Consider the following 22,131-nt stretch of genomic DNA (forward strand, 5'->3'; position numbering starts at 1 on the left):
CAGAAGAAGTCGCAAGGCCCCCCTGGATTCTTCTCTCTTCCCTCATTCTGTTTCTGCTTTTTTTATTGCGTGTATTTTTGACTTGGCCAAAAGCCACGCCCCAAAAATTAAGGATGTTGGAGGAGAGGAATGGACAGGTAGGAAGGAGAAGTCTCCTTTGGCCTACATTTTGCGAGGCACGAGAGAAACGAACACACAACACATGACTGGAATCCACTGCTTTACCTACTCGTATCTCTCTATCTCTCTCTTTCTTCGTGTGTGTGTGTGTGTTTGTGTGTGTGTGAGTGTGTGACTTCATCAATGATTTATTTGAGTTTCGCGTGCGGAGCCCCCGAATGGCGGCGGCGAATGGCAAAATGTTGCATGTGGCAGAGAGAAATGGTGTCTGGAGGAGAAGAAGTCCTGCCTGCTGCTTCCTGCTTGAAATATTTTTTGGGTCTCTCCCCCCTCGATCCCTCTCCACTCCTTTCCACCCACTAAATGTAGGTCAAATATTTTATCGTTACGCAAGATTATTTTCTGTCTGGGCTTTCGTGTGGTTTTCGCTCCCGCTGGTTGGTGGCTTTGGCTTTCGGTTATTCTTGTTTGTTGTGGCATATTTTGTTCCCTCTGCTGCAGACAGCAATTAACGGAAATCCCTTCAAAGCGCCGTCTGTGCCCACCCACCGCCATATGTACATGTACAATCACGTCATCCCGTCGCGTCGGTTAGTACCCCCTCCCAGACTGACTCTGACTTTTATATGTCTGGACGAATCGATTTGGGAGGGGGCAATCGTCGCACACGTGCGACACACTGCAACGGAAAAACCTCTCTCTGGGAGCGAGAGTTCTGAATCAGTGAGTGCCCCGCGACTGATTACAAATGAAATCATAGAAAATGTGCGATACATTTGTATGTACAGACTTCGTAAACGAATGAATGTCTGCTGATAATAAACTGCTAGACAGGCCAACGGGGGTGGCAGTGGTGGTGCAGGGGGCGGCACTTTCGAGGGGGCCTTGCTACTGCTACACCATCCAATCCATCCAATAAATTTCCACGTGCTAGAGAGAGAAAACCGAAAACAGAAACAAGAAACAGGAAAATTCTCAACAAAATAAAAACGAGAAATGGAAAAACAGAAACTGAAATTCCGGCAGAAAATATCAAAATATATATACATATACTTCGATGTCTGCTAAAAAACGTGCAAGAGAGAGGAAGAGAGAGATAGGGAGGGGAGGAGGCGGTGGTTATAGTTGTAGGCCTCGGAAAAACAGACACAAATCTTTTATTTTTCTTTCTTTCTTTCTGTTTTTTTTCATTATCTTTTTTTGTCTCGAAATGAATGATCTCTCGGGGGGATGGGGAATACTGTTGTGGCAGTAGGGGTACTCCCGTGTATGCTGTGTACATCCCCCAAAAATGTTGCGATGTCGGACACAATTTGGGATCTCTGATAAAGAGAGGGCAGAGAGAGGGAGAGATGCGGCAGAGACAGTGGCTGCCACCGCACTGACAGTGAGAGCAAGGCAGAAAGTCTGTTCAAAAATAGACAGACAAATTGTCGCGTCATGCTCACAAAACAACAACAACAACAACAACAGAAACAACAACAACAGCAAAATGTGTATTTATAAATAAATTTGAAAACATTGTCATCGTCGAATTGTTGTTGCGGGGCTTTGTGCAATGCAACAAAATAAAAATACATCGACAAATATGTAGAAAAGAAGAAAATGAAAGGACATACGCATACCCTTTGATGCTTCCTTTTGAGATCACATCAGACACACTATTTCCCGAATAAGCAGGTGATGCTTCAAGCAGTGCAGTGATGCACCAATTCCCTACGAAAGCAGTGCAAATACGATCCATAAGCTGTAGTTCTCATACCCCATCTATTCGTAGAGAAATGTAACAAAAAAAAACAAAAGGAATTTGCATTGTCTGACATCGTCTGACATTTTAACTTTAGTTTTGCTTGATTTTTCACTGCAGACGACACACAATTTATGTGTGTTCACTGCTGCCACTGTTGCAACATTTGGACAGATTAACTGCGTGGCACAGATAGAGGAGGGAAAGAGGGGACGGTTGGTGGCTAATAAACGACTTGACCCTGCCACGACGATGGATGCGCAGACATTAATTTCAATGAAATGCAATTAGCATACATAGATCGAAATGCCACGACTGCGACTCCGACTCTGACTCTGACTATGGATGGGACTGGCTTGATGACAGCACAGCTACAGCAGTGCTCCTTTCGGCTTTCATCTTTCAAGTACTGCTTGCTTTTCCCCGAGTTTGGGCACAGCGACTTGGATTACAATAGAAAGAGAGAGAGGTAGAGACACACACCGACAGTCAGACAGACAGACGGAGAGCAGACAGAACGGTGGAGCAGGAGGGCAAACACAAACATCAAAGTGGAAGTGCCGACGCTTGTCGCGGCTCATTGTCTGTCCCACTCCTCATCGCTCTCCCTCGCCCACCACCAACTCACCGCCGAGAGGAGAGGCATGTAAGAAAAATCGATTATACTGCGGGAAACAAAACCTTTGCGGAACTTGAAGCGGAGGCTTAAGCGATTTCTAATGAATTTTTCGCATTTGTTTGTGTGGTTATGGGAGAGCGAGAAAGAAAAGTGGGAACATCAGAAATATGAGGAAATATGTACAAACGTTACGGGAGGCTTCAAAAAGAGTTGAAATATGAAATATTTGTAGCAATTGTATCCCAATAAACAGTTTAATTCGAGAATCTGTTTCTTTAAAGCAGTGCAAAAACTAGAACTACTCACAAATAATTAATTATAAACATCCCAGCACCGTTTTTTCTTATTTTCAATCGTAAAAACAACCAAAGCACTGAAAAATTCCACACAGAAGAGAACCCGCCCGGCAATTAATCTCACAGGCTTTTATTATATCGTGGTCGACTAATCAGTCCACTAAAACGATGCGTGCATATGTACACACTACTGCCATACATACATATATAGAATAATTATCCCGGGGAAAAAGTCCACCCATTGATGGTTGAACCATGTACAGATGTGTGCATGTACAAATACATACGAACGGGACACACCGCAGTGACATTATCAATCAATTAATGTTATTTAAAAGCCATTAATAGGCTTTCACTAATCATTTTGTTTGGCCAGAACATGGGAAACTAAACGAACGTATGGGGTAGGAAGATATACTGGGCATATAGCGGGTCGAGGGGGGATATTCGGAATGGGGTTTGCCTTTGAAAAATTATAAATTATAAACGAGAAGGGACGTGTGAGACGCTTCTTACGCGTCACAACTTTTATACCCGGCACTCAGTACTACATCTGCACTTTAGCGGTTATTTGTCCAATTTTACATTTTTTCTTCATCTGTCATCTACATCAACAACACTACTCACGCCAACACGCTCCTTTAGCTCGCCACCCTCCCCTATAGACACACACTGCAGAGTCGCGGCAGAGTCAGCGGCAGAGGAAGCGGCAGAGGCAGCGGCAGAGGCAGAGGCAGTGACGTGTCAGGGGCCAGGCCATAAACAGCGCGAAGCAGATTGTGAATGCTGCGGGACGGGGTGGGTTTGGCTACTGCAAATTAATTTCTTCATTGTGGCTATAATAATGATCCAATCGTATCCCAATTTGGTGATCTGATAGATATGGTCATTCCCTACGGAATGGCGTTTTTAGTTTTCTGCTATCTTCAAAATTGTAGATTTGGGAGGTTTTCGCCCTTTTGCGGAGGCGGAAGGGGGCGTGGCTCATTTTTGAAATACACTTGTAACAGTGTGAGCATACAGAAGTCTGGATGCAAAATTTTGTGGCTCTAGCTCTTATAGTCTCTGAGTACTAGGCGCTCATCAGGACGGACAGACGGACAGACGGACAGACAGACAGACAGACAGAGACTCGGCTATTGATGCTGATCAAGAATATATATACTTTATGGGGTCGGAAACGTTTCCTTCTGTGCGTTACATACAACCGTTATGTGCACAAATACAATATACCCTATTTACTCTTCGAGTACCGGGTATAATTAGCCACACGCGCTGCTATCAATTTGCACGGCTGCCTCACCTTTTTGCTGTCGTTTGGGGCATTGGATGATAGACAGCAACAACAGCAGTAAATAGAAGACTGATTGACTGACTGACTGATTGATTGATTGATCAATGGATGTACATATCGGAGGGAAAATTTTGAAGACTCATGGTGAAATGGAATCTATCTTTGTGGGTTATCTGGGTGGGTTATAAATGCCATAGAAATGCACTCTACATATGTATGTAAAAATGTAAACATGTACATACATATTTACATATGTATTTGGTACCGACTGTGCCCCTCGTCTTGTAGGATGACTAATCGATGGGTTGAGTCAAGCGGCAGTAAATGCCTCTCCCACAGCCCAGTGACAGTGTTGCAAAACGTTGACACAGTTTTCAGAGGGTGCAGAAAAAGTGTGTGGGGAGAGGAGGGGACTAAAGCGGGGATCCGCGCTACTTGAGGCCTTTGTTTTTCTATTGTTTCCCCACAGAATGAGAGCCTACAAAAAATAGAGGCCCCACATGAACTAGTTTTTTCGGTCTGAGAGGCTCCTCCATTCCCAAACCCCTCGCACCCCCTTTGACACGCCCACTGACCCACTTATGGGGCACTATAGCGAAGGTGGGAAATGGGGTGGCAGCAGTGGAGCAGCAGACAGGCGGTGGAGGAACCCTCCTAAACCAGGTCAATGAGTCATTGGCCCGCCAGGCACTGACAATTGCGGCGTCGGGGAGGGAGAGTGCTCATGCCGCAAGAATGAAAGAATGAAACAAAAGTTAAGCACAGATCTTCCTGCACCCCTCCCAAAGGCCACACAATTTTTGCGTAATATTTCGAAGCCTCTGTCAATATTTGCAAGCCAGCAGCAGCAGCCATCCTGCTCCATCCATCGGAATCATCATTGGGAATCATCTGTGGCAGTGGCACAAACAAACAGAACAGAAAACTCTACAATCAACATACGGTATATGGAGTGGCAGGGGGACTGAAGCGGGGGCATGGGGACTGCGTTCGAATGCGGAATGAAAAAACGAACCAATCGACAAATAAACAAAACAAAAGAAACAAAGTCAACACAAAAGTATGACACAATGTTGCAAATAAGTCACGAGGAGACGAGTGGGAAAATGAGGAGAAGTGCAGAAGCAGTGGGAATAGAAGACATTCGAGAAATGGGCGGGGGGACCTGTGAAATAGGAAACCGATGGCTTGGGGCTTGAGGCGGATCACCGATTGATACTTGAGCAAAGAATGTGAATAGGAAACTGAGCCAAAAGAGCTCTTAATGAGATCTAGTTATCGAAATGCAATTGCCATTTGGTGGGGATTCCCCCTTTGATACTTTCGCCACTTCCCTCTCTCTTCCCCTAGGAACCCACTGGAACCCTCAAGAAAGTCGCTGAACCTTAAAAAGATGATGAAATACCGCGACAAACATCGCATAGAAAATGCTAACAGCGCTGCGTATACGTAATCGCTTAAATGAATTGAGTATTGCGCATACGTCGGCGTCTACACAATTAGCCACGTGATTTTCCACACTCATTAAATGCGTTTGCAAATTGGAAAATGAGCAGAAATAGGAGGCGCCCCTTCCCACGAAAAGGCAGTGCAACAAAAATCAACCTGAAACTGGGAATTTCTCTCGGTGCTTCGTCTGCCTGCTTTTTGCTGTTGTTGTTTTTGTTGGAATGCACTCGCATCGCTTAAAGGTCAAACGACAGGCGGCAAACACGAGCAGCAGCAGCAGAGCTGCCAGTGGAGCGGCTAGAGGGGGGGGAGGCAAGAGCAGAAGCCACCTCATCATCAGCCGGCCGCTGCCTGGGAATGGGCGAGGTCGACGTCGCTGCCTGCGGTTTGTTTCAGTTTTTTTTTGCATTTTGCATTTTGTTCATTCATTTGCATTCCCCACCTCCCTCCCATTCTCTCTCTCGCTCTCTTTCTGTCTGTTGCTGTGCGCAATGTCTAGTGGCTGCAAACACACGACACACAGAAAAAAGGGTTGGCCCCTCTCTGAAGGGGGGAGGTTAACGAAACGAGAGGGTAAGACAGGGAGCAGCGACAGCCACAGCCACAGCAGCACAGACAGCGGGGACTGCCGACTTTTCATCCGAGAGAGACAACATTGTAATATTTTGTGCACTGAAAACTAGACAAAAATGCTTGCTGAAAAGAAAAACAAAAACAAAAACAAACCAGCGACGTAGACGATGCTTGCGACTGACGTCAGCTGATGATGATGATGATGGCAGCTGCCTGTCTACTGCTTCCCTTGCCAGATGCTTTGTGCACTGCTTGATTTGCACGATTCTACTGGTATGCACTGCTTGTTACAGGCACCGTTCTATCTTCTACAACTGCTTACCAAAAAAAAACATAGAAAATAAATCGTTTCCAACAAAAACAGCGCCCCGCGAAACCACAAAACAACAAAGCGCACAAATTGATATTTCTGATCTTTGTGATTTTTCAAGTTCAATGTCATCACAATGTATTATGATTGTTAAAGCTGAAGCTAAAGCTCTCCCCTCTCTCTATCTGGTCGGATAATGCCTTTAGTTGTGCTGAGTGCTGAGGAAAAGGCATTCTCCCGAGTCCAGTCTCCACAATCCACTCAATCCACACACAACCTTGACATCCAATCAAGGTGTCAATGCCATTGCCCCCTCCATGCGAGGCTGCTGTTTGGATTTTTGGCAATGGGGATGGGATGGGATGAGGTTGGGGATGGATGGGGCAAGTACTGCACTTGACTGTCATTAGCGCAACGATCATAATCATTGAATTAATAACTTTTATTGTGCCAGAGAAAGAAAGAAGGCAAGTCCAAAAGGTGGATCATCATCATCCTCTTCTCGCAAACTCAATCAAATGCAATTTGGGGGAAATTGCTCTCGATTATATGTACATCCAGTGGCATTATCCCTGCCTCTCTGCCTATCTACCTCTTACCGCTATATACCCGATATATTCGGTCAAGGAACTTCAGAGAGAGAGAGAGAGAGATCGAAACAAGTTTCCCCCGCAAGTTTGTCAGCTCGTTCCACTACTGTCTACCGTTCAATGTCCGTTCCACTATTATAAATAGCCACGAAAGCCGTTTTTGCGGTCGGTTGGTGGATCGGTCGCTATGGATCGCTAAAAGTGTTAGCCAACTGTCCGATCCGAACCGATCCGTCTGGCTGTTCCGTCCGTCTTTCCCCCTCCCTCTCTGTCTGGTTGGTATGGGGGGTCTGACGCCCGTCTGGGGCTGGCTGGGACTAGTGCCAGTGCCAGTGCCGTCTGGTGCGATCAATTCAAATATTGAAATTGAAATTCACACAATTATTTTAGCACTTTTCAATAGTCGCAACGGAGAGGGGAGACGAACACGTGCGTCAGCGGTTCAATCGAACATTTAAACAGCTTTTGAACCGTTGCCAGGTATTCCTTTCTCTTTCATGGGTCTGGGACTGGGACTGGGACTGGGTTGGGTCTCGGTCTCGGTCTTTCTTTATTTTCTAGGGTATCAGGTGATTAGTAGTCCCAGACGTGAACGTGGCCCCAGACGTGCTCAATCATTTCACTTGCGATAAAATTAATTGCAACAAGCGGCAACAATTAAAAAAATATCAAATAATTCGAATGATCAGTCGTAGGAATACCCTGTAGATCGTAAGCGAATATCTTTAGCACCTTAAAGAGTTTAATCTTTATTTGAGAGTGTTTGAAACATAATAAATGTCATCTGGCATAATTCCATGAGCAAATGAGACAGTAAATGAGTTTCCTATCCCTATCTTTCGCTTTTATGGATATTATCGGACTTTGAAGTGTGGTTCCATGCATAAAGTGGCATAGCCATTAGCTTTGCTCCGACTCTGACTCCGACTCAGATTACAGGGTAGCCCCAACAACAGCAGAAACATGAACAGCAACAGAAACAAAATATATAATTATCTAAAAACAAAGGCTATAAAAGGCAGCCCTCGAGCGAGTGACTGGCGACTGGCGACTGGCGAATGGCGACTCGACCCGACCGTAGGATAGGCTACAGCAACAGCAACAGCTACAGTCTGATGGTTGATGGTTGAGTCACCTGAGACGGTTAAAACCTGAGTGACAGACGAACGGGACGGAACGGGGGCTGGGCTGGGAATGCGCAAAAGTCTAAAGTGCTGCCACTTGTGCTTTTTCGTCGTCGGGTTTTCTGCTGTTTTTGCTGAGCTGAGGAGCAAGCAGTGCACACACCACACCACACGGGGAGTACAGTCAGAGTGAGAGTCGGGACTCGGAGTCAGTCATAGACGTTGTTGACATATTTTTCACTTTGTTGCTTGTTTATTTTCTGTTTGGTTCTGTTTTTTTTTTGTACATGTACGATGTACATTTTAATTTCAGTTGATTAACTTTTTTTGCCGTCTGTCTGGCATGCCAGACCAGACCAGACCCGTACCAGTGCGCCGTGCCGTGTGTTATTGTTGTATCATTTGTTCATTTCTCTCTGGTCTCATACTCTTTGCAGAGTTCAGGGTGTCATGATGTTTGTCTCTGACCCAAACAATATGCCCCATATCCGATCACAACTGCGCCATAGACCAGAAAGATGATCACCAAATCCCACTTCCTATCCTGCCGAGGGTATCAAAGGCTTCGGTTCGTCAACCGTCTTGTCATTTCATTGTTTTTATGCGCAGCTTTTCTCTTTTCATTAAAATCATAAATTACTGAAAAATCTCCAACCAACCATTCCCCTGTCTCTCTCTCTCTCTCTCTCTCTTTGTCACTCTTGTGGAATATTTTCATTTTCATTCACTGATCGTCACAGAAAGAGCGTGAGGCAGAGAGATAAGCCACGACATGGCCGAGAGGGTGCGATAGAGATGGCAACGTTTACATAGCTGCGTCATTTTTGCCTTGATGAAATTGCGCTGTTCCACCGAACGTTGAACGTTGAACGTATTGCTGTTGTTGCAACCAAACGAATATCAGACAGAGCGTCATGATATTTACTGCTTGTGTTGTGTGGTTGTAAAATCTTGTTGCGCAAGCCATCGCTGCCTTTGTATCTGTGTATCTGTGTATCTCGCACAAAACGTATCTCTCTGTGGCTGTGCCTGTGCCTGTGTGTGTCGTCGTCTATGTTTGCTCTGTTACAGGGTCTGCGACCGCGACGGGTGGCCTCTGTTTGTCTGCCGTTCTATCAGCGCTGTCTGGGTCTCCGTCCGTCCGTCCGTTCGTCTGTCCGTCTTGTCGTGTCGGTTGGAATGTTGTTGCCATATCGCCCATAATACCCATTGCTAATTGAAGCGTTTTGGCTACAATGGTACTTTGTAATACAAAAGGTTATAAAAATAACCCCCCAGTTTGTGCACTATAATGGCTGGGATCTATTTTGGGGGGGCGAAAGCTGTGGTAAGATCTTCTAAATATAGCATTACGATTGTCATATATGTATGTCTAGACACATTTATCTGCCAGATAGAAAGCGTAACTAAGCAGTTAAAGCTGTGCAGGTACACCATTGCGTGTCATTGATATCCTGCATTCAGTAATTTCAGCAACAACTCATGCATTCAGTTCAAGCAGTTCAAATTCAGTCAAATTCTCTCTTCTCACTGTTTCGGTGTTACAGGGTACTTCCTGTGTCAATCCCATTCCGTTCCATCGATAGCCTTCTTTTCGCATATTTGTATATCGAATTGCTGTCCGCCTACATTCGCGCGCTCACTCACACGCTCGCCTGTCAGTCTCTCTCTCTCTCTCTCTCTCTCTCTGTTTCGACCGACTGCCGCTATGATTGTGCGCATGTGTGCTTGTATCACACTTAAGTCGTCTGCTATCTAGTCTAGACGCATACGTCTGTGGTGTGTCCGTGTCCCCTGTCCGTCCGTCTATATCTCTGCGGGTAAGCACGGGTACGGGTACGGGTATGGCAAACGGTACCGGGGTCTTTCTACGCCACAGAGAGCGCAGCGCAGCGCACCTTGTAGATAGCGACAGTCGTACTTTACTTTACTTTGCTTTACTTTTGTTTTTGCTTTTGTTGTTGCTGTTCTGTTGTCTATTTTTCTTCAACTCTTTCCCCTTTTCATTGTTGTTTTGGCTGTGCAGTGGGCCGCACTCGCTTTACGTTTTGTTTCGTTTATTTATAGTAATTAAAGCAGTGCGTGAGTGGGAATAAATTATTTCAATGTACCGAAAATACACGTTATTTTAATAAATAAACGGAAAAGAGTACTTGCGCGACTTTCATCAATTTACAAACAAGAAAAAAAGGTTATTTAAGTAAAATAATGTGGCTCTTTCCATCTTTCTCACCTCATTATAGCTGTCTGATAATACGATTCATTAATCAGATTTAGATACTTTATAATTTGATTATTCTGATTGGATCCCCTTGAAAATCATAAAACCAACACTAATAGTACATTTCTTTATATCTTTCAGGTAGCTTGTTGCTAATCGCCATTAGTTTGTCCGTGTGCTTAGCCTGTGGCAGTGTGTTGGTGGCCGCGATTGCCCTACGCTCTGCCCCAGCAACAGCCGCAGCCGCAGCCGCAAGAACAACAAGAGCAGCAGCAGCCGCAGCAACGCCGACACTAGAAGCAGCAGCGACGCGCAGGATACGGCACAAACGTCGCTCGTCGCAACGACGGCGCAGCAACAACAACGCGGTGCTGTCAACGGGGATTGGACTGGTAACGGGTAACGAGGCTATCTCTGCTCTGGCCCTACCACTCGCCCCCGTCTCCGCCGCCACCACCTCCAGCTGCACCGCCTCCCCCAACATCACATCGGGCTCCACGGCAGCGGATCAGACAGTAGCAGGCGCCGCAGCAGCAGCAGCAGCAGCAGCAGAGACAACAGCAGCAGCAACAACAACACTTTTGCCAACCGAGCCGGAACATTCTGTACCCGTAAGTACTTGCCACCCACCTACCAACCGACCCCCCTTGAAAAGAAGAAAGAAGAAAAAAGCAGAAAGAAAACAGAAGGAAAAGTTCTGAAACAGTTGAAAACGGGGGAGAAACGCATGGGATTGGTTCTCTCTGTGTGGAGTCAGCTCTAGACTGCACGGCCAGAAAAAGTAGGGTACAAATACGAAAGGGTCTAAATCGGTCAAAGGTCATAAATATGTATATATATGTAAACGTAAGGAATAGAAAACGGACCCAATGAGACTTTAACTGAATGACTACAATAATTTCTCCCAGTGTCACCATAAAACGAATGCCAAAAGGCGACACGTGTCGAAAGTTTTCTCTTTTTTGTGCTGCCTTTTGCCTTTGCCTTCTTCGTCTTCTTCGCCTGCCAATATCCCTGCCATGCATTCCCTTTTGTGACCGACCAAACAGACAGACAGACGAGGAGAGAGGGAGCAGGAAGAGGTTCAAAGCGAGAGCAGAGCCCATCACTCACTCTGCCAATGCAGTAATTTTCCAGCGGTGGGCAAAAGTCCTTGAAGCTACACAGTAGGCAGCGGAGTGGATAGACATGAGGGGAGGGCAGGGCAGGGCAGCGCAGCAGACATGCTTAAAATGCTTTCGCCGTCGCCCACGCAGCAGCCCGAGCCGAGTTCTTATGTAACTGCGCCTACTGCTCTGTCGCATCTCCCTTCGCAGCTTCTACTTCTTCTACTGCTTTTGCGTCTGCTTCTGCTTCCTCTCCTTCTTCGTTTCCCTTTTCGTTTCGTATGCCGTCTGCTGTGTGTGTTATGCAATGTTTGTTGAATGCACAGCACGTCCTTTAGTGTCTGCCTGAAGTTTGCACCCCTCTCTCTCTCTCTCTCTATCACTTTATCACTCTGTCTCTCATTTGGCATTCAATTTTTATCACTCACCCAAAAAGAAGAACAAAACCATTTGCTGTCTGCCATTTTTATGCGTCTGTATTATAATAATGGCCAAGACAAATTCAATTTCTCCATCAGCGACTTGCCTGACTTTAAATGGTGGCGTGGCCCATTCTTATTTATCTTAGAATTTGATTATTGAATTTGCACTCGGAGCTGGCTCTGGCGCTGGTTCTGGCCTTGAGGCGGGATTTGCCTTAATGGAAAATGGAACCGCCGTACCGCACGACACTTTTTGCGTTCCGCAAACGCTTCTTGTGGCTTCTATGCGGGCACCCACATGTGTGGATTTTGTGGATTCTCTCGGCTTGCGCTCATTAGGGTGGACCCCGAGCCCAAGCCCAAGCCAAAGCCAAAACCAAAGCCCGACGGCGTGGCCAAAGACGTTAAGGCGGCTTTGGAGATTGTGGTTTTAAGATTTGCCATTACTATGGGTACGGTACAGTGGTGAAGGTGCTGCGGAGAGGAGCAGGCAGGTGCCTGCACGCCCATTACAAAAGATTAAAGTCGGCAACTTTTGACAAATTGTTACTCGCTCTGCTGACATCTTCCAGTGCGCATTTGCTCATTTTTCTACGCTTCTAGATTTGTTTTTTGCTTTTTGTTTAATTTGCCCACGCCAAATCAACATTATGAATGAAACACGGCGTGTGTACAGTGAGGCCCCATATGGAACTAAACTAGTGGAGGAATTCTTCATAAGTGCACTCCCAAACACATGACAGGTGTCTCCACTGTATTGGAATATAATAAATGAATGCCTTCCAACACTGCTCAGAGTGTTCTCTTCTCTCCTATCCCGGGCTCCTGCTCACGTTCACCAGCTCCGACTGTCGGCAAAGCCATTTAGCAGCAGAGCTGAAGAAGGAGGAAGGGAGGATGGCGCGGGGAAATGGTGGAGACATTGCGTGGGCGCCATTCTTGCGGCTCGGCTTCTCTTCTTGATGGTGCCAACGCAATGGGAAACACAATTGCCTCTAATAACCCAAGGCGTTTAGTGGCAGAGGCAGTGGCAGTGGCAGCAGCGGCGTCGGCAGGGGCAGCCAAGCGTTGTGTTTTAATCGAATTTTATTTGCCGCCGTTAGCCAATGAATAATTCAAATTGATTATTAAAATGTGCTCGCATGAGCCATACACACACTCGCACGCACACACTCGCACAATTACACACGCTGTAGGCGTTAACATTATGCCGGGAGCTGGGCGTGGACGTGTGAGAGCGGGACTTTCATTAAAACCGTTATCTATGCCAGACGCACGCACCAGACACGCAGAGACTTGCATAAATTACAATTACAATTGCAGAGAGCGTGAGAGTAGGCGAGATAAACATACAGGCGTACACACATACAATGTATGTGTAGCAACAGCTGTTTGTTACACTTGCACTCATTCCATCCTCGGTTGAGTAGTGGCACATTTTTGTGGCCTAAACAAACATTGAAAGTCGAAAAGTTTAAAGGATACGGCCATAAACAAGGGACCCACGCAAGGGTCTGTCTGCCTCTGATATTATGTCACTTTTCGTTAGACCCAAAAAGATAAACAACAGATGCAGAGAGAGCCGGTTATGGCCTGGCTTACGCCCAACAACAACAACAACACCGACAACAGAGGCAACAGAAAGCACAAATTTCTCTTACGTCAGAGGGGGGAAAGAGAGACCCAACTGAAAATGAGGTTATTGCCAATCCTGTCTGCAATGCTCGAGTAAACATTTTAACCTAATTTTTTGCCGTCAGAGAGGGAGGGAGGGGCAGAGAGAGTGAGAATGAGAGACGGGAGATGCCCCAGACAATGTGATGCGATATTTGCTGCTCAGATTACCCAAAAAACAGACACAATAAAAATTGAAAGAGAAAGGTGATGCTCTGGGTACGAATATTTGATACCCTTGAAGAATCATTTCTTCCTTGAAAGCTATAAAATAAGATCAATTCGCTATAATAAAAACACCCGCCACCTGCCAGGGTATTAATGCAACAAGGAAAAAAGAAAAGAACTTACTCACTCACACTTATGTATATATGTGCATACATATGTATATGATCGTATATGTAGGTAGTTTCACGAGATTTTAATTTACAAAATTGCATTTGCATATTTTTATAATTTACAAAGTCTTTTCGGCCACCGCCGAAGCGACCGTTGCCGAAAATATGTATTCGTGCCCGATTATTTTCCGTTGTTTCTGCAGAGATTTGACATGTTTTTTCTTTCATGCCCGCTTGCACACATCAATCGGCCGGTGGGGTGCGTCGGCTGGGGCAGGTAACGGAATGTAGAACATGTTGAGTTATGAGAATGACGATTTTCAAATAGGCACTACACACACACTCTTACGAATATAACGGTGCCTTCGGATGTAGTATGGAAATGTAGAGAGCGGCAGCTCAAGAATCGCGCCAAAATGTAAAGAGTGCCGCACATTATCAAAATGCACCGAAAACGAACGGAAAACACTACGTAACATTGGCAAACACTGCACAGCAATTTTATAAACACAATAAACACTAGTTTATAGTTTAAAAACCACTCTAACAACGATTTTAAGCTAATTTTAACACGCGACTCACGCGCGACTTCCAGAGCGCGGGAGCTTGCGAGCAATTGTTCAAAGCTGTGGTTTGGGCACACTGCGATTGCAGTCCAATCGATATTGCCTATAATCGAAAATAGAAAAGGTCGTGCAAGTCGGCGGGGGTAGTTTCTCTCTCTCTCTCAATAAAAGGAACTCATGAAGACTAGCCAATCTTGTGGAGAATCGATTGATAAATCGGATAAAATTATGGTGTTAGCGATGATAAATCTATCTAGCTGATAATATTAAATAGAACATCAAAATCTAGAAAAAAGATTTCAGATGTACGGTATACTTTAAAACTGAGAGGGTATATTTCAGTATATTTTTGAGGACAAGCCGTATTTCGCTAAAATCGAGATCAGAATGCGCGCGAATCTTAAGCTTCGTTTTGTCTTTTTTCATTTCAACATTAATCGCAATGCCTGGCAATCAAAAAATTAAGAAAAATGTGGAAAATAATGCCGGTGGGGCCAGAAAGAAGACTGCAACACTTAGCCGTTCGGAATTCCATCAATTTGTGAATAACACAGCACACCGTAAAACAACAAGAGAAATATTAGCGGAACGACTAATAGTAGAGAGGGAGAGCAACACAGAAAGCAGTATACATGGACGATATACCGCCGACAGCAGCCGCAAACTCTCCAACGGGGTACCAAAGGCTACCCAGGCGCCAGCAAAACACGCGAATCGGCAAGACCCAAATGGACGCGACAACGAGAGTGTCTCTTGGAAAACAGAGTTCCAGGTGGCAGCAAAACTAAAACATAGCAATACATGCCATGTGCCACCAGAACCTTTGAGAAACAACGACGGACTATCCGAGGTGCGAACGAAACCCTCGGCAGTGGAGGCAGCACCTCAATCGGCCCCCCCCTATGGCGTTATGTGTAGCGAGATATCCGAGCGGTTCCCCGCACCTTGGCATCAGAGCGTCCCATTACTGCCGAGGATTGCCTGCGCAAGGGGACGCGGAAAGCAGAACAAATACCACGGTACACCCCAAACGCCACCAAATACCTGGGAGCGGGAAGCAGCACCTGGAATGTATGGGAAAGAGTTAGCCAACGACTGCTACCGCGACATCTACCGCGGAATATCCGAGCTGAGACCGGAACCTTCTCGGCAGAGACCGCAGGCAGGTACCCTGGCAGGTGGCAATCGGAGCATTTACTACGGAGAATCTCTGCGGCCACCAAATAACTGGAGACTCAGAAAGCCATACGTGCCGCCGGAAGCCCCGATGTCCATGGGCAAGGAGTACATAGGCTGCGAAATATCCGAGTTTTTCCCAGTACCACCGGAAAACCCAATACTCGGGCTCACAGAGGGCAACACAAGGTGCCAGAGAACAGAGTGGAACCAGAACCAGCCACCACATACCTGGGAGCGGGAAGCAGCACCTGGAATGTATGGGAAAGAGTTAGCCAACGACTGCTACCGCGACATCTACCGCGGAATATCCGAGCTGAGACCGGAACCTTCTCGGCAGAGACCGCAGGCAGGTACCCTGGCAGGTGGCAATCGGAGCATTTACTACGGAGAATCTCTGCGGCCACCAAATAACTGGAGACTCAGAAAGCCATACGTGCCGCCGGAAGCCCCCATGCCCATGGGTAAGGAGTACATCGGCAGCGAAATATCCGAGTTTTTCCCAGTACCACCGGAACACCCAATACTCGGGCTCACAGACGGCAACACAAGCCGCCAGAGAACAGAGTGGAACCAGAACCAGAACCCAATAACCTGGGAGCGGGAAGCAGCACCTGGAATGTATGGGAAAGAGTTAGCCAACGACTGCTACCGCGACATCTACCGCGGAATGTCTGAGATGCGACAGGAACCTTCTCGGCAGAGACCACAGACAGGTACCCCAGAAGGTGGCAATCGGAGCATTTACTACGGAGAATCTCTGCGGCCACCAAATAACTGGAGACTCAGAAAGCCATACGTGCCGCCGGAAGCCCCCATCGAAGCGATGCCCATAGGCAAGGAGTACATCGGCAGCGAAATATCCGAGTTTTTCCCAGTACCACCGGAACACCCAATACTCGGGCTCACAGACGGCAACACAAGCCGCCAGAGAACAGAGTGGAACCAGAACCAGAACCCAATAACCTGGGAGCGGGAAGCAGCACCTGGAATGTATGGGAAAGAGTTAGCCAACGACTGCTACCGCGACATCTACCGCGGAATGTCTGAGATGCGACAGGAACCTTCTCGGCAGAGACCACAGACAGGTACCCCAGAAGGTGGCAATCGGAACATTTACTACGAAGAATCTCTGCGGCCACCAAATAACTGGAGACTCAGAAAGCCATACGTGCCGCCGGAAGCCCCCATGCCCATGGGTAAGGAGTACATCGGCAGCGAAATATCCGAGTTTTTCCCAGTACCACCGGAACACCCAATACTCGGGCTCACAGACGGCAACACAAGCGGAACACCCAATTCTCTGGCGGAACACCCAATACTGAGATTCACAGAGGGCAACACAGGCTGCCAGAGAACAGAGTGGAACCAGAGCCAAGGTGTCGCCTCCGACACAGACCACAGCCAGATAGTCTTCAAAAACAAATGGCTTGTGTTAGCAAAAGCAAAGGAATCGGGACCCCGCGAGGTTCCAATACCCTGGGCCCAACGAGTGGCAGAGGCACGCAGGGAGCAGAAAATCCAAATTTTGAAGAGGTCTGAGCCAGCCGAAGCTTCGTTCACAATTAAAGATGAACCGCTCCAGGGTGTGCCTAGAGGTGAGGCGAGGGTGCAGTCCTGCCGGCCCATACCCACGCCAGCGCGTTGTGTGCCGAAGGAGCTACAGCAGGTGGATCGCATGACGTCGGCGGACTTTCGGCACGACTACGCCGCCCACGTGCTGAACATGCGCACGCGGCTGAAGAACCAGGAGTACGTGCACTACTTCGAGAAGGTCATCAGGGAGAACGCGCACCTGTTCAAGGGGCGCGTCATCCTCGTCCTGGCTTGCGGAGTGGGCACCCTGGCGCTGATGGCCGCCCGCTTGGGCGAGGCGAAGCGCGTGTATGCCGTGGACCACTCGATGGTGACCAACTATGCGGCGCTGGTGGTGAAGCAGAACCACTACGAGGGCACCGTGAAGGTGCTGCATGGTCGCGTGGCCGAGCTGCAGCTGCCCGAGCAAGTGGACGGGATTGTGTGCAACTGGATGGGCCAGTCGCTGCTCTGGGACTCGGAGATCCTGGAGGTGCTGGAGGCGCGTGATCGCTGGCTGAAGAGCGATGGCTTCATTCTGCCCGATTTGGGGGACCTCTATCTGCTGGGCGCCGCGGAGCCCGAGCTGAAGGGTCTCTGCAACTGGTGGGTGCACGTGTACGGCTTCAACATGAGCGCCATGCGTCAGTGTGCCCTCTCCGAGCCTCGGTTCGCCAAGACCAAATGCGACGGCGTCCTCACCCTTGCCCATCGCGTGCTGAAGCTCGATTTAATGAGCGCCACCAAGGAGGATCTCTACATTGATCGGGAGATTCGCCTGGAGGTCATCCGGGATGGGCACTTGGAGTGTTTCACGCTGTACTTTGATGTGGCGTTCAGCCGATGCCATCGTAAACGCAGCCTCAGCTGCAATCCCTGCCTCAACAAGAGCCACAAGTCTCTCTGGCTGCAGACCGCTCTCTTCGTCGAGAGCGCCTTTGTGCTCCGCGAGAACCATTTCTACGCTGGTAGCTTCATCTTCCGCCCCCTCAAGGGAAAGGGCATCGACATGAAACAGATGGAGATCCTCATCCAGTTGTTTGTGAGCCAGCGCCCCGAGGGGGACATGGCGGCGTGCTTTGGCAATCGTTTGGTGGCAAAGCGCTGGCTGATGCTGGACCGCCATCAGACGGTGGCCGAAGTGGATAGCTGCCAGGATGCAGAATATTGAGTGTAATATTAGATTATTCGTTTCTTAGGATTATTCTCCTTACCCCTTGCTGTCGAGTTTGTCCTAATGCGAGTCTCTCTTTTGCTTCTTTTGCAGATGCTATCGGTACAGACGGCCGGCTGCGCGGGAATGGAGCGGCTCGGCGTTCCGACCCGCACATCATTGAGCACACCTCCCGACGATAGGTAAGTCCCAGAGAGAGCTCGGAGAAAGTGCAAAGGCTAATCCATTGATTTTCTCTCTCTCTCTGTCTGCAGGGATCAGTTTAGATGTAGAATGCGCGTAGATGCGCACCAGGCACGTGAGCTCTTGGCTGTACGTGGCGATTCTGTGATTCGTAGCAATCAGCAGCAGCAGCAGCAGCAGCAATCATCACTCCATCTTCATCATCACAATAATAAGCAACAACATTCCCACCATCAGCATCAGCATCAGCATCAGCAACGCATGACAACTCCAACGACGACGCACAGCTCCAGCGGAGGAGGAAGCACCCACAGTGGCAGTGGCAGTGGCAGTGGCAGTACAGGGCTCAACAACAACAGCAACAACAACAATAGTATTAGTAGTAATGTGGCACGAGGCGGCATCGAGGCCACCACACTCAAGTATGGCAACACGGGGAGTGGGAGTGGAAACACCAAAGGCGAGAGCTCATCCTCAATGTCTTCGTGTGGCTCCTCGCTGCAGAGCCACAGCAATGACCACCATCAACATTACCAATATCAGCAGCAGCAGCAGACGCCGCGCTGTCCCCACCACGTACCACTGCCGGACAGCGAGTACGGACAGGATCGTCATCTGCAGATCAGAAGTAGCTACCAGGTGAGTGCTTCATGCAGCAGCATTGAATAGAGAACATTGGCTCATCCTTGTGCTTTTCCCTAACAGCAATCGGAGATCACCAGATCGTACACCAAGCCGCCGCCCAACAAGACCGTGAGGGATGTGCCCGAGCAAGTATCGGCGGGCTGTGGCAGCTCCAGCTATCGCCTGACCACGCTGCAGGCTGCCGCCACGGGGGGCATCATCAGCGGCTCGTCCACGTACACCACCTCCTCGTCCTCGGCCTCCACCAAGTCCAAGCCGAACGCCATAACAAAGTTCTTCTCACGCATCAGTTCTCCAAAGTCACCGCCGGCGGGGGGCAGCTGCGCGAGCCAGCCCCCATCACTAGCCTCCTCCGCCTCGATGTCGTCCTCGGCCTCCTCGCTGGCCTCCTCGTCCTGTGTGTCCACCTCATCGTCCGCCTCCTCGCTGGCCGCTGCCCCCCTGCCCACGCTGCCCATCTCCAATGCGGCCACGCTGAAGAGCACGGCCTGCGGCTACGGCACGAATCCGAGTGCGGGGACAGGGCCAGCAGCTGCCAGCAGTCACCACATCTACGCGGGCACGCCCGCACCGACAGGCACGGGGAGCTGCACACCCGAACGGATACCCACGCCGCCGCTCTCCGTCTGCGTGCCAATCGGGTCGGGGCTGCAGCTTCTAAAGAGCAGCAGCTTCAATCTTCCTCTGCCCGTCGAGGCAGCAGCCGGAGCAGCAGCTGGAGCAGGAGCAGTGGCGGAGGGAGTCGGTGTGGTCGAGTCCCTCCTCCCCGCCACAATGAGCCGCAATAATTCCAACTCTAGCATGATGAGCTGCCATTGCAGCTGCAATAGCAGGAATTGCAGCCACTGTGGGGCCAACTCATAACTGAGCTCGTGTTAAGTTAATTCTTAGTTACACAATATTAAATCTATGAATAATACATAAATATAAACGATAATAATACAAGACACGAGTATAGCTGCACACACACACAGCTGTAGACACATTATTATTAATTATTAACAGTTAATTGTACTACATATGGAATATGCGTAATATGGAATATATATTTTTTTTATGTTAGCTTATTATTATGTTAAAGTTTAAACGGATCCGATTTATTTCGTGTAGGTCTGTCGCCAACGTTGCGCTGGTACGAAAAGACTGTTTATTAGTCAGAATTTAATTTGTAAATTTCGATAGCGAAGGAGACGGAGAAGGAGGAGAAGCAGGAGAGGTGTGACCAGAGATAGACAAGTAGAGAAGCCGCTGCGCTGCCGCTATGCACCACTCGCAGAAACGGGAACATAAACTGAACACAGACAAACAATAAACTTAATTTAGTTATTTTAAAATCATTTCCATTTGTCGCCTGCTAAATGAAAAAGGAAACTTGAAAGAGACACAAACCATACCACATACCCCACAATAGAGAGAAGAGCAGATGGAGCAAGCAGAGAGGAGAGAAAATAATAACAAACAAATTATATAAGTGAAAATATGTAATTGTAATTTTATGATCAATATGGTAATACACTTTAGTTTGAATAACTCTAGTTCTTAGTGAGAAGCCAACCAACTCTTAACTATACTCTATCCAGACCCATCCTGATCCCTGTACCCTCCTCCCATACCCTTTTATTATTATGTATATGAATGGCCCATGTGCTGGAACACACGAAAAGAAAACACACACACAACAATTTTTAGTTCAATTGAAATTTGTATATTTGCTAACGGAATTACAATGTAAACACAAATATGAGAAAAATGAAATGAAATCTATGTAAACCAAATTGTAGTGAAATTATTGTTTTCATTTTGTTTACTTCTTTTGTTTGGTTTTTGGTTTTTTCTTATTTAGAAATTAGGAGATTGTGCTTTTGAAATTTTAAAGATCGATCAATTATCGATAAGGATCAGTCTTCCTTTTGCTGGAGTGTCCATCCTTAGACCAGTGGCGCCACCAACTACTCTGTTGCTGGTTCTTGGAACTAGTCGCGTAAATGTGCCTAGCAAAATCATGCCATTCTTTGTAATTAATCATTAAAATTTGATCAAACTAAGGGTTTAGAGAAGCGTTTAGGAATTGCACAATCACAATTTAAAAGAATACAACTCCACACATGTATTTGTCATGCAAATGTAGAATTTTTCTAATTTTCCGATTAGCCGTCTGATCTTTTGTCAGCTAGCAGTGGTAGTCAGTGAAGCGAACAGAGTGGCAGCACTGGCAGAGAGCCATGATCACTTGGCGGTTATTTCAAACACATTCGAATTGAAAAATGCCCCCCAATCCAATGTAAATCCAATGTACATACATACGCATCGCATATATGCATAAAATCAATGGCAATTTCCAAACGATCCGCAAAATATTATAGAAATAAAATGGTTTCAAGAACTTACGATCCATTTAATTAAATTAAAAACAAACATTTAACCGAAAATTTAGACGAAAAGCGAGTGGAAAAACTAGGAAAATACGAGAAGGGAGAAGAAAACATAAAACATTACTAAGCCGAAAAGTCCTACAAGCCTACACTTTTACGAAATATCTTGATGTCTATGGATCAAAGTATTAATGGGAAGGAAATACAAAAATAGCCCAAAAATATTGCAAAACGAAACGAAACCAAACACAGAACACAGAAAACAGCAGACAATGAATAACTAAACAATGTGTAGACATTAATTTACTAATTAATAACTAATTCATAAATAATAAAGAAGTCCAGCTAAAATATCGATGCGAAATCGAAACGAAATCGCGGAATCAGCTACATAAATAGATACATATACACACATATACATACATACATACATCTAGTATACAGACATACACATATAAATACATAAATACATAGTATATGATATTTAAATATGTATAACTAAATATAATTTACGTAAACAGGCCTAATTTCAACTACCTCCAAAAGTGTTTTTTAAA

General features: G+C 47.0%; 2 protein-coding genes across 3 annotated transcripts; both read left to right on the plus strand.

The window, feature by feature from the left end:
• Positions 1 to 10,484: 10,484 nt before the first annotated feature.
• On the plus strand, positions 10,485 to 20,935 carry LOC117893394 (P17/29C-like protein DDB_G0287399). The gene is made up of 4 exons (XM_034799993.1): positions 10,485 to 10,954; positions 18,468 to 18,556; positions 18,629 to 19,196; positions 19,263 to 20,935. The coding sequence occupies exons 2-4, from the start codon at positions 18,468 to 18,470 to the stop codon at positions 20,064 to 20,066; spliced, it is 1,461 nt and encodes a 486-aa protein (XP_034655884.1). The 5' UTR covers positions 10,485 to 10,954; the 3' UTR covers positions 20,067 to 20,935.
• Positions 14,856 to 18,371, plus strand: LOC117893392. 2 transcript variants are annotated; one of them, XM_034799990.1, is made up of 2 exons: positions 14,856 to 15,627; positions 16,726 to 18,371. In XM_034799990.1, exons 1-2 carry the CDS (start codon positions 14,892 to 14,894, stop codon positions 18,369 to 18,371), a joined length of 2,382 nt encoding a protein of 793 aa, XP_034655881.1. In that variant the 5' UTR covers positions 14,856 to 14,891. The 2 variants fall into 2 exon arrangements, with proteins under 2 accessions (XP_034655881.1, XP_034655880.1); XM_034799989.1 differs by having other exon boundaries at positions 14,856 to 18,371.
• Positions 20,936 to 22,131: the final 1,196 nt, after the last annotated feature.

The sequence above is a fragment of the Drosophila subobscura genome, chromosome J (assembly GCF_008121235.1).
Source record: "Drosophila subobscura isolate 14011-0131.10 chromosome J, UCBerk_Dsub_1.0, whole genome shotgun sequence".
Classification (NCBI taxonomy): Eukaryota; Metazoa; Arthropoda; class Insecta; order Diptera; family Drosophilidae; genus Drosophila; species Drosophila subobscura.